The following is a 13467-nucleotide window of genomic DNA, read 5'->3' as shown; positions in this document are numbered from 1 at the left end:
AGGAGAAAACTGATAAAGCAGAAGTGTCACTTCTCTACACCTGAACCCTCTAGTCTGATTCCATAGCCTACATTCTTAACTATTACACTATAAATAAAATTTTGTTTTCAACCTTGTTTCACTATAGCAAGTACACAATAACAACTTTATCCTAATTTTTGCGGTACGCGGGCCTCTCACTGTTGTGGTCTCTCCCATTGCGGAGCACAGGCTCCGGACGCGCAGGCTCAGCGGCCATGGCTCACGGGCCCATGAGCTCCGCGGCATGTGGGATCCTCCCAGACCGGGGCATGAACCCGTGTCCCCTGCATCGGCAGGCAGACTCTCAACCACTGCGCCACCAGGGAAGCCCTACTCTTAGCACTTTTGATGTATAAGTAATCATTCTAGAAATACATATTTTTTTAAGTCTAATGAAACTGTAGAGCCCAAACCTGAGACCTATAATAGAAACATATAGGACTTACATTTTTTACAATGCAGATAATGCCCACATCCTTCAGGAAAAAAAAGACTTTGAAAATAACTCTTAATTTGTAGTTCAGTAGGCCTGAAAATAAATGGGATTCCTAGAAAATAGTTTGAGTTACAGTACTAATATTTTCTCATGATTTTTGGACAGATGACCAAATTCACAACTCATATTTAGTTTACACTGTGACACAATTAAGGCTCCACCCAACTACTATATATTACAAAGGTGGTATAAAGAGCTAACTTTCCTCATCTATATCCTACACTCTGTGGGAATATGACCTAGTTGGAGAAAATAACAAAGATAAGGCAGACATGGTTCAAACTTATCACACACCTCTGGATGGTCTGAATCTATCTCATGACTTTTATAAAGACTTCCATAAAAGGACCATGTTTGCTGATAAATTACCCCATTTCTAATAATTCCACCAAAATAAACTCTAAACCACTTCACTTTCTTTCCGCCCCCCGCCTCATTAAAAATCCTGGACTTTTTGCATTATAATAGCAAAATGTAAACTCGTTTGATACATTTCTTTTCTTTCATTTTCTTTTCTTTGATTTATGCAGTATAAGTATCTTTCTAAAAATCAAGTTACCATTGACTACATGAATTTCTTTAGAGCAGAAACTCCGAAGCATCATGTTACTTATTACTAACAACTGGCTAGTAAGAAATAAAACCAAATGTTCTTAAATGAAAAGTAAAGTGTAGGGCTTCCCTGGTGGCGCAGTGGTTGACAGTCTGCCTGCCAATGCAGGGGACACGGGTTCGTGCCCCGGTCCGGGAGGATCCCACATGCCGCGGAGCGGATGGGCCCATGAGCCATGGCCGCTGGGCCTGCGCGTCCGGAGCCTGTGCTCCGCAACAGGAGAGGCCACAACAGTGAGAGGCCCGCGTATCGCAAAAAAAAAAAAAAAAAAACTAAAGTGTATAACCTCCCTTCACCTCCCACACATTCGCACACCCTTACCTGTGTTTCTGCACTGCTTAATGAATGAAGATCCAAGGATGGGTCGGTTTTGAGCTCAGGCTCAGGAGCTGCAATCGGGGCCTTTAAAATGATCTCTTCGTCAAGACTGGCTCCAAATTCTATCTCTTTATGACCTTCACCTTTCTCTTTCGCTGACTCTACTTCTTTGCCTTCCTCCTCAGAGACCTGAGATTTAGGCCTTTTGAGAAATGAGGAGAACAGCCGTGACAGGCCCCTGTTTTCTGATGTCCGCTCCTTGTTCTTGGTCAAATCTTCATGTGTTGGAGTGTCTCCATTAGATGTTTTCAGCTTCTGCTCACACTGATTATCTCCCTCGGCTGCTGCTTGAGGAGCCTCTTCCAGCTGAGTTTCCTGTTGACCCGAGTTTGTGGCTCCCTCACCCTCTTCCTTCTGTTGCTGCTGCTGTGGATTTTCAGCCTCAGCCACTAAACTCTTCTCTGTTGTCATGACGTTGCTATTAAAAAGAAGATGGAAAAGGGGAGCTCTTAGAAGCAAAACACATTACTGAAGGCAAAACCCTCACTTGGGTCAAGTATGCCAGAATTAATATTTTTAGGTATTTAATCACCAACAGACAGTACTCCAGTCCATTAAACATAAGACTTTCCATTAAAGCACAAAAATATCTTACCTGTACATCCTGGATAAATTATTAATGGCTTGACTTGCTAAAGTTATGACATAGAGAAATTAGCTTAAAATAGTACCCTCTGAAGCCACCTTAGTGAAATGTATCATATTTTAAATTCAAAGCTCAGAACTGGACATAGCAAATACATTTTTATCCTTCCTAAAAAAAAAAGATGTTATTTATACACTGTCCTTTGAGGGTATCAATCTTCAGGTGCTGGATTTGCAGGAATTATATGCAAAATTCTCTACACCCTAAGAGATAATGGGATTAAAAGGTTCCCCAACTCTTTATTATTCTTTTTCTTTATATTTCTCAGAATGCACAGACTTCATATTAAGAACAGAAATGTAGAATTCTGTTCATTTGTTATCAGACTTGACAACAGCAATGACAAGTATACAGTTAAAATAATCACAAAAGAATTCCTTAGGTTTTCGTGTTACAACAGTAAATTACAGCCTCTTGCAGAAGAATACGACTTTAAGTTCTTTAAGACCTTTCTTCCTTCTGACAAATATGATTTTGAATGCTCATCATTTTTAAGAGTAGCAGTGAACTATTACAACAGAGGAAACTAGAGAAATAAGGAGAAAAAGAAACAAAATAGAGAAGAAAAATTTAGAAAGCAAATGTTGATTCAAGTATAAGAGAGAAGGCAAGCTGTAGACCTCACATATTTCAAACTTGTTGGTTTCTAGCCTCCTGATCTCAAAAATCCCAGTATTATTAGTTAAGCCACATAATAATGCCAAAGAGCAATGTCACACCTAGTTTACTAAAGGATAACCAACACACAAGGGAACTTTTGAGCAATTTGACTACTGATGGCCTTACACTTTGATTCACTGCTATACCTAAAAGTACTCCGCTCAAAAAGCAGCAATGGGCTTTCCTGGTGGCGCAGTGGTTGAGAGTCTGCCTGCTGATGCAGGGGACACGGGTTCGTGCCCCGGCCGGGAAGATCCCACATGCCGCGGAGCGGCTGGGCCCGTGAGCCATGGCCGCTGAGCCTGCACGTCCGGAGCCTGTGCTCCGCAACGGGAGAGGCCACAACAGTGAGAGGCCCGCGTACCGCAAAAAATAAAAATAAATAAAAATAAAGCAGCATTTACATTGTCTCTGCTTCTGCTCCATACTATTTAGATGAAGTAATTTCATTTGGATGTTAACAATCTGAATTAATGAACCATATTCAGCTCATTCCCGCCTCAGGCCCTTTACACTTGCTGTTCTCTCTGCCTATGATGTTCTTCTCCTAGGTATTTGAAAGATGGTCCTCTCCTCATTACTGCCTCTGCTCAGATGTCACCTCTTTAGAAAGCCCTCCCATACACACCCTATCTAAAATAATGGCCCTTACTCCTCCAGATGGCCTCACAGCACCTACTGTACTTATTATTATTTACGAATATGTTAACTTATTTGTTCACTGGTTTATTGTCTTCCCTTCCCCCAGCTAAAATGTAAGTTACATGAGGACAGAATGGTCCCTGGCACATTATACATATTAATAAAAGTCTGTTGAATAAATTAATTTCAATTGAATATATCTGACAAATAAAACTGCAAAGGTGATCTCTAAATTATTCGAGTAAATAATGCCTAGGTCCTATGCTAGGTGCCTGGGATACAACAGTAAACAAAACAAAACAAATAAGGTCTATGTCATCATGGAGTTTATATTCTTTTTTTTTTTTTGTGGTACGTGGGCCTCTCACTGTTGTGGCCTCTCCTGTTGTGGAGCACAGGCTCTGGACGCGCAGGCTCAGCAGCCATGGCTCACGGGCCCAGCCGCTCCACGGCACGTGGGATCTTCCCAGATCGGGGCACGAATCCGTGTCCCCTGCATCAGCAGGTGGACTCTCAACCACTGCGCCACCAGGGAAGCCCGAGTTTATATTCTTGATTCAACTTTAACCAGTATAATGAAAGAAAATTTAAGAGAACTCTTATTTACAATATGAGTGAAATCTAAATAATTGTGTGTTAATGGAACGCAACAGTGAAAACAAGGGAAGGAAGCTAATGGTACTGAGAGCTATTTCCGTGTCAGGCCCCGGGTAAGGGATATTATCTACATTATTTAAATTAAGCCTTTCAACAACCCTGAAAGGGAAAGAGGAATTGCTTAACCTCATAGTTGAGGAAACTGAAACTCAGAAAGTAATTGGCCCAAGGTCACACTGCTAGTAGGTGACAAACCACTATAAGTGGTATTGAAATAAAGGTATATTAATAAAAGGAAAAGCCTTTATGTGAGCTCTTACTGATCTACTTAAATTATTTTATTTTGAGCATTAAAAATATTTTAAGCAGGGCCTCCCTGGTGGCGCAGTGGTTGAGAGTCCGCCTGCCGATGCAGGGGATACGGGTTCGTGCCCCGGTCTGGGAGGATCCCATATACCGCGGAGCGGCTGGGCCCGTGAGCCATGGCCGCTGGGCCTGCGCATCCGGAGCCTGTGCTCCGCAACGGGAGAGGCCACAACAGTGAGAGGCCCGCATACCGCAAAAAAAAAAAAAAAAAAAAAAAAAAAATATTTTAAGCAATAAAAGTATTTACAAAAGCATATTTTCTAGTCTCATCTATTAAGTCATCAAAATTATTCTGCGCTAATAAAATACACAATTCAGTCTTTATAACATCACTTAAACATTTACCAACCAATACACATTCTGAATTTGCTACCCTTGAGTGAGGTACACTTGTACTTAAAAGAAATAAGCTTGTTTTCAATTCCTCCTTATATTAGGAGTAGGCAATTGATTTTTCCAAAATTCTTTTTGCTTTAATCTCTAAGTAATCAAACTTGACCCAGAAAGAAAACTTGGATATCAAACCACCAGCTATTCTAAAAGAGTAATGATTTGATTTGAGAGCACCAATTTACTTCATACTTCCTTTGCAAAAATAAACAGAGGACAGGCTGAGAATTGAGCACTATTTTCCATGGGTTTCGGATATGACTTTATCATTCTCCTTACTGAAAAGACACAGAAACCACTTCTATATTAAAATTTTCCAATACAACAGACTTTACAACAAGGTCTCATAAAGATCCATAAAAAAATTACAAATCATTTGGGAACATTTTAGCAGATATGAAAATCACTCAAACCTCACATCTAACAATCTTGTACTTGTATCTTTCAGTAAATAAAGAGTATTTTTCTTGTGTTTTCAATATTTTCTTAGCATTAAAAAAAGAAAAAAGATTTTCTAAGGATATTCCTATAATTGCTTTCACATGAAAGGGTGTCATCTCTAAGAAAGTAGCTGAATGAGTACTCAGTTGTTTAAAAAACACACACACACACAGATGGTAACAATCTGTATGCTATATGAATGCTTGTTAAATTTTAATGTGCATCAAATCACCCAGTAATCTTGTTAAAATATAGATTCTTATTCAGCAGGTCTGGAATGGGGCCTGAGACTCTGCATTTCTAACAAGCTCCCAGATGTTGCCACTGCTGCCGGCCCACTGACCACACTTTTGAGTAGCAAGGCAGAGAAAACCATTATTTCTTTGGAAACATACTCAAAATGCCTGAGAAACAAAGGTGGCAAAAAGCTACTTTCAGAAAGTGGAATATGAACAGTGAGAAATACTTGACACACTAAATGCTCAACAAATGCTTGCTGAATTAATGAATGAAGCATGGGCTTCCCTGGTGGCTCAGTGGTTAAGCATCCGCCTGCCAATTCAGGGGACACGGGTTTGAGCCCTGGTCTGGGAAGATCCCACGTGCTGCAGAGCAACTAAGCCCATGGGCCACAACTACTGAGCCTGCGCTCTAGAGCCCAAGAGCCACAACTACTGAGCCTGCATGCCACAACTACTGAGGCCCGTGCACCTAGATCCCATGCTCCGCAACAAGAAAAGCCACTGCAGTCAGAAGCCCATGCACTGCAACAAAGAGTAGCCCCCGCTCACCACAACTAGAGAAAGCCCACGCACAGCAACAAAGACCCAACACAGCCAAAAAAAATTTTTTAATAACAATAATAAATAAAATAAAATTTTAAAAAATGAATGAAGCAAAGAATGCAACATATTATTAAATGTGGAAGCTGACGATTAACATTTTTTTTAGAACTCGTTGGTGCTTAATCAAAAGTTAATTGAAAATTTTAACCACAGATCTGTGGCAATTTCAAGTTGTCTATGCAGCCGTGACACTTGCCTAGAGTCAGTTTCTATGTATCTCTATTGATATGCTCTCTTTGCCACATTTAGGAAGGAATGATCCAGTCATATGAATTAAGAATTAAAGAATAACATCTATCAGTGCAAAACCAATACATTTTGCCACATAACTGGACATATGTAAAAAACAAGCTGAATACAAGTGAAAAAGAGATTAGAACACAATATAAGGACAAGCAGAAGGGTAAACAAATTCTCTTAGAACATATAGAAACCAACCTCAGGTAATATCATAAATGCAAGAAAACAACCAGGAAATGAGACAATGCAGATTCAGCAGAGATGCTACAATTCAGTCTATGCAAGGAAAAACTGATAAAAATGAATTATTCAGGGCAGTTTTCACATATGTCCTTTCCAGCCATGCACACATGGGTAGCAATGCATTTAGTAAGAGCCACAAGAGCAAAAGGAAGTGGGGTGGATGGGGGATATAAAAAATGAAACCGATAAGTCAGGCAAGTATCTCCAGTTAACTCTGAGACTGATCAGAAATAAACAAAAAATAAATAAATAGCAAAAAGAAAAAAATCCTATGGGCCATTTACTAAAAGCTCAAATAAACTCACCCTGACAAATCTGTTACACATGCAGCCAAGTTCTCCACCTTACAAAAGATAGGATGGGTAACCAGAAAAAAAGGCACAAAAAAGTCAAGCAGCAAAGACAGGATAAATGCTCTACAAACAGGCCCTTCCTTTGTAAATGATACTATTTTTCATTCTGAATCCAAAATCCAAAAGGAGGTATCTATTTACTTAATGTCAGAAAGAGGTCTTCTGATTAAAAAAAAAAAAAAAAATCAGCACAGCCATGAAGACAAAGTGATGAATTCCCATTCCATCTCAATCCTAATCCTCCAAACCCTAGGAATTATACCCCATCTGGTATCAAAGATACACTTGTTTTAACAGTGTACATCTGTTGACTTCAGGCAAATCAGAGCTTTAAAAACCTGATACTGAGCAGATTGCAAGGGCCAGATGATATCTTTCAACTTTTTTGTATCTCTTTCTAACATTAGTATGGTCAGTGCTCCACTAATGTTTAAGTGGAAAACTTGGTAAAACAAAAACACTACAGTTTGGCACCACTAAGAAAATTTACCATTTAGGGATAAAATTTAATAATTTAATTATTGGTAATACTCCTCAAATTAGCTCACTGAACATCTGTCAGTGTTTACTGGGTGCTAATCATGTATAGGGTTTTGGCTCAGCTATTTGAGAGGGACCCAAAAAGGATAATATACAATTCTTAAGGAGATAAGACATATATACAAATTACTAAAGCAGAAGGCAGTACCTGGTGCTTAATCAGACAAGGCCTCATGAGTGGAACCAATTAAGCACTAGAGAAGTACAAAGTAAGTACTTTCAACTACAGTGATCACAAAAGGCCATGTGGAAAGGGCGCTTTTTAAGTTATGCTTTGAAGGATGAGTATAAGATATCAATACAAAACAACCTAAAGTGCAAAGGACAAATGAAATTCCAGATAAGGGACTGAACTGGCATTAGTACAATACTGTAGCTATTCAAGAATTAGCAAGTAGTCCAGACTGGGTGATATAGGGCTACAAAAGGGAAGTAGAAGGAAATAAGGTTAGATTAGTTGCCATTTAAAATTAATTCTAACTGGAATAATAATAATAGTAGCTACTTTTATTGAGTACCTACTAAACACCATACATTATTCTACACACTTTACCATGTTATCTTAGAACCACTCTATAAGGCAGGTGTTTTCATTTCCCAGATAAATATCAATAAACATGTTCTGGGAGGTTAAAAATTTTGCCTCAGATCATAGAAGCCCATGTTTTAATGAAACTATTAATATACTACAAGCTGGTGATTCTATTGTAAATTCCCAGTATAGTGTCTGTCTTTCCAAATCTTGGTATTTCTACCCCACTGTTCTCTGCTAAAGAAAACCCTATCTGGAACCCTCCTACACTGTTGGTGGGAATGTAAATTGGTGCAGCCACTATGGAAAACAGTATAGATGTTCCTTAAAAAACTAAAAATAGAGCTACCATATGATCCAGCAATTCCACTCCTGGGCATCTATCCAGAAAAGACAAAAAGTCTAATTTGAAAAGATACATGTACCCTAATGTTCATAGCAGCACTATTTACAATAGCCAAGACGTGGAAACAACACAAGAGCCCGTCAACAGACAATTGGTTTAAGAAGATGTGGTATAAATATACAATGGACTATTACTCAGCCATTAAAAGAATGAAAGATTGCAGCAACATGGATGGCCCTAGAGAATATCATACTAAGGGAAGTAAGTCAGACAGAGAAAGCCAAATATTATATCACTTATATGTGGAATCTAAAAAATAATACAAATAAGCCTATATACAAAACAGAAACAGACCCACAAACAAAGAAAACAAACTTATGGTTACCAAAGGGGGAAAAGGGGAGTGAGGGAGGGATAAATTAGGAGTACTGGATTAACAGATACAAACTACTATACAAAAAAATAGATAAGAAGGATTTACTGTATAACACAGGGAACTATATTCAATATCTTTTAATAACCTATAATGGAAAATAAGGTGAAGAAAAAAATATATATTTATAACTGAATCACTTTGCTGTACACCTGAAACTAACACAATATTGTAAATTAACTACACTTCAAAAAGGAGGAGGGGGAGGGGGAGAGGAAACTCCTATCTGTTAAGAATTTATGGACAGGCTTTCAATCTAGCCAAGACCACCTCTATTCCCACCAATTTCAAGTCCCCAATTCATGTACATATTTCTCTTCCCATGGAGTGTATGTGAAGATGGAATGGGGAGACAGGGAAAGACAGGCAAAGAAAACAGATTATGAAAGGACTTGAATAATCATGCTAAATAGTGCAGACTTTATCCTGAAGGCAGTGGAGAACCACTGAAGGTTTTTAAACAGGGAAGTGGGTAAACAAAGTGAAGGCAGGACAGACTAGAAGCAGAGAGAAACTCAACAAATGACTGGGTAAATTCAGGTTATCAGTGAATAAATTCACAATGGGAATCCCTAGGGAAGCTGAAACCAATACTGGGCAGAGAAACTTGAAAAGCCTTGCAACCAAGGTTTAAGAGCTACTGTTGCCCTTAGTTTCTCTAGCTTATTCTCATTAGCATGTTTCTCAGTAACAGTCAATTTCATGTCTGAGCCCGAAGGTATTTTCATAACATACTTCCTTGACCCACTCTGATAAATGGCTTAGTAAAAGAGGTCTAGCAATAGAACCAAAGTAGAAAAGAGAAGGGATGAGAGACGGATATCTCACAGGCATCTCAATACATGTCCAAAATTAAACTCTTGATTCTCTCTTTTTTTTTTTTTTTTTGGTACGCGGGCCTCTCACTGTTGTGGCCTCTCCCGTTGCGGAGCACAGGCTCCGGACGCGCAGGCTCAGCGGCCATGGCTCACGGGCCCAGCCGCTCCGCGGCATGTGGGATCTTCGCAGACCAGGGCACGAACCCGTGTCCCCTGCATCGGCAGGCGGACTCTCAACCACTGCGCCACCAGGGAAGCCCTTGATTCTCTTTTTCCTATCCCAGTAACTGGCTTAATCATACCATCTAGTAGCTCTAACCAGAAACCTGTCAGCCTTGGCTCAGCCTTCTCCATTTCGCTTCCCAATCAAATCCATCTGTTAATCGTATAACCTCCAAAATAGAATTAGAATCAGTCTACTTTTCACCTTCTATACCACTACCATGTTTGTGCAAGCCTCTTTCACTTCTCCTTGTATGCTCTCAACACCCTCACCTTGTTCCACTTTCCTCCTAGCCTCTATCCTATAGTCATACTAGCCAAGTGCTCTCCTGGCTTAAGTCATTTGTGCATGCCATTTCCTTGGACTGGAATACACCCCCACCCCCTGCAATAAGGCTGGTTTCTTCTTATACCTCAAGATTCAGCTTGAATAATTCCTCCTCAAAACAACCTTCCTTGACTGCCCTAATATCTACATAAGTCTCCCCATAAGTCCCTTCCCCAGTTTTCTAGCCAGTACCTATTTATTTCCTTCACAGTACTTCTCTCAATGTATATGAACATACTTGCTGTTTACCTGTCAGTGTCTGTCTTCCCCAATCCACCACCTCCAACCGCACTGCAATATCCATGACAAAAGGACTGTTTTCCCTTCCATGGTATACCTGGTACTTAGAACTGAACTTGTGCAGCTACCTAGCACAGAACACTGTAGATATTCAATAAATATTTGTTCAGTAAATGGATAAATATAAGGAAAAAGAATAACTTAGGTTTAACCATATCAATTATACATATACAGGATGGATGTTATTCAATTTGACAACAGTTCATACGAAAAGAATGTTAAGGTCTTGAGTGAACACACTCCAACAGAGATAAAATTCTAAAACAGCTAACAATCTTTAGCTGCATTTCTAGACTTACAGTGACCAAAGCACTCGTTTGACTCTTCAACATGTATTTTCTGAGAATGTTACAGTGTTCTAGGCAATATGGTAAGCGGTAGGGCTACAACAGTGAGAAAGACAAACATAGTCCCTGACCTTCTGGGCTACACTCTCCATCCAGAAGATCATGGAAAGTAACAATCGCTCAGTTCTCATTAGTTCTATTACATCTTAAGTCTTACATTCAGCTCTGGGCAGTTTATTTTAAATCAGCGGTCCCCAACCTTTTTGGCACCAGGGGCCCGTTTCGTGGAAGACAATTTTTCCACAGACGGGGCAGGGGTGGGGTGGTGGGGGGTGGTGGGGGGTGGTTGAGGGCAGGAGGATATGGTTTGGGCGGTAATGCGAGTGATGGGGAGCGGCAGATGAAGCTTCCCTCTCTTGCCCGCCACTCACCTCCTGCTGTGCAGCCCGGTTCCTAACAGGACAGGGACTGCAATCGGCCCACAGCCTGGTGGTTTGGGGACCCCTGTTTTAAAGAAACCAGAATCTGTCCAAAGAAGAGATATAACATAACGATGGAATTTGAAACTATGTCATAAGGTAAATAATTGAAAGGTATTGGGATGCTTAACCTAGAAAAAGAGAACAGAGAACAGGGAAGTGATTGTTGCCCTCACAAATTTCAAGAGCTGCCACATTCTATGTGTTTCCTAAGAGCAAAAATCAGATTAGTCAGTGGAAATTACAAAGACACAGTTTTCATTTCAAAATAAAAGGAAGAAAGTCCTAATAATTTGAGATATCTAATAATTTAATGATCTGCTTGGGAATGGTGAGCTTATTATCACTGGAAATATTCAGTCAGAAGCTTAATGACCATCTGTCATGGATGCCAGAGAAAGGGTTATTCCATTAAGTGGGTTCTTGCATTAAGTGACCTCTAAGGTTCCATGCAATGCTAAGATTTTACAGATAGGAAGGAAGGTAAGGAAGAAAATAAAAGGGACATTAGAATAGTGATGCAATTGGGTTATTTTTTAAAAGGATGTAGTATAAAGTCAGTTACCATTTGGGTTAGGAGAATAAGGGGGGAAAAAAGGATAAAAGGCAATTTTACTTCTCTAATCAGAAAACAGAATCCAGTAACATTCCTTCAGACAGAAAGAAACAAATGTTCAAGTATTGAAGTCTCAGAAAATTAGCTAGAAAATAGTTTCCCAATAAAATCAATCTCCTCAAAACGCAGGAAAGTGTCTTTCCATTGTAACTCAATTTAAGTATGCTAATTAGCACTTCTAGAAAAACAGGATAACCATCTATGTAAAATATATAAATGGTAGTTTAAAATATACAAAAGAGCTTCTTTGTGATTCTCCCTTCATCCTCCCAAAATTATTTGGACCTTAAACTACTCCTTATGTGGACTATTAAAGAATACTTGCCATACTGGGTGAATCAGGAATGTCACTCAGCATGAACATGCTGTTTTCAACAACTTGATTTTTAATTTAAGTCATTTCCATGGTGACTAACACCATTGAATCAACTCATTCAAAGATATTTTTAAATAAACAAACTCTTACTCATCTCCTTCTAAGAAGACCAAAATACTGTATGCTCTCTACTTCTCTATAGAATTCAAGCTTGTACTTAGACGATGTCTAGGCATACTCTAAAAGTATACCACCTGGGCCCTCCCAGAAGAATGCACTATCCCCGTGATTACTAGGCATCACTGAGGAAGATGTGAGACCAAAACATTCATTTCCCACAGAACTGAGTTTTACTCTCTTTAATTGTCAAAATGTGTTAGTTTAGCCATTCTGAATGGAAACCTTTATTAAATGGATAATGTGCTTCCTTGATTCATTTTAAAAACCTATAGAACATATTAAACCTTTATTGACTTAGTCATTATTATGAACCTCAATTACTATGCAGCGCTAATGTCCTCAAGGGCTATTTTAAAGTCTATAAGGATGGTGAGCTCTGCCACATGGATTCCTGAGTACTGCGGGGGTTGTGTGTGTGTGTGTGTGTGTGTGTGTGTGTGTGTGTGTGTGTGTGTGTGTGTGTGTGTGTGTGTGTGTGTGTCTGCCTTTAATAGTTCTCCTGTTTGTTCATCTGCAGAATTAGCTTATATTTCTTGCTGATGTCAAGATGGTCTGCCAATGAGTAGCTTCCAACATCTCCTTTTCTAATCTGCTGTTTGTTAATCTACCATTGACTAGGAAGACAAATTGCCAAGTGTGTTAAAATTGTGTCTAAAATAAAAGAAGTGCAAAGAAAGTAAGACTAATGCTTCACATTATTCACTGGAATAATTTAACACATGGATTTTGTAATATCTATTTTAGCCCTTCAAATATAAGCCTACTTTGAAGTTCCCATTACAGTGTAACTACTTGAGACTGTTAGATAAGTGACCTTCAGATAAATCACACCAATGTAATGACCATTCTCTTTCTTTACAAGTAGAGATCAAAAGCTTTAATACTGTTATTCATATAAAGTGTTGCATTCATATAAACTCTTTTGGAAAACCAAAAACAAAGTAACAGTTTAGTCTGAAATGTAACAGAAAAGGAGGAGAACTATTTAAAAGCATCAAAAATCTCAAGGTAAATACAAATAAAACCTGAAAATTTCTAGCTACCCACGGGGGTTAGCTAAGCCTATGGAATTTTTCTTACACTCTTGTTTTTATTTTATTATCTTAGAGCCAATTCAATCTAACAATACTTACTAATTT

General features: G+C 39.1%; 1 protein-coding gene across 19 annotated transcripts in view; it reads right to left on the bottom strand.

The window, feature by feature from the left end:
- The window catches only part of EPB41 (erythrocyte membrane protein band 4.1), a 204227-nt gene that overhangs the window by 122884 nt on the left and 67876 nt on the right, over window positions 1-13467 (bottom strand). For 17 of the 19 annotated variants that reach the window (XM_082613580.1, XM_082613562.1, XM_082613564.1 and 14 more), the window contains exon 2: window positions 1452-1926. In XM_082613580.1, coding sequence (XP_082469706.1) covers window positions 1452-1926 — 475 coding nt within the window. Of the gene's footprint in view, window positions 1-1451; window positions 1927-11168; window positions 12727-13467 lie in introns of those variants that run through there. The other 2 variants (XM_082613578.1, XM_082613567.1) reach the window with 2 other exon arrangements.

The sequence above is a fragment of the Mesoplodon mirus genome, assembly GCF_964341445.2.
Source record: "Mesoplodon mirus genome assembly, chromosome: 3".
Lineage (NCBI taxonomy): Eukaryota > Metazoa > Chordata > Mammalia > Artiodactyla > Ziphiidae > Mesoplodon > Mesoplodon mirus.
The sequence above is the reverse complement of the archived record's forward strand: the minus strand, read 5'-3'. Positions and strand labels throughout refer to the sequence as shown.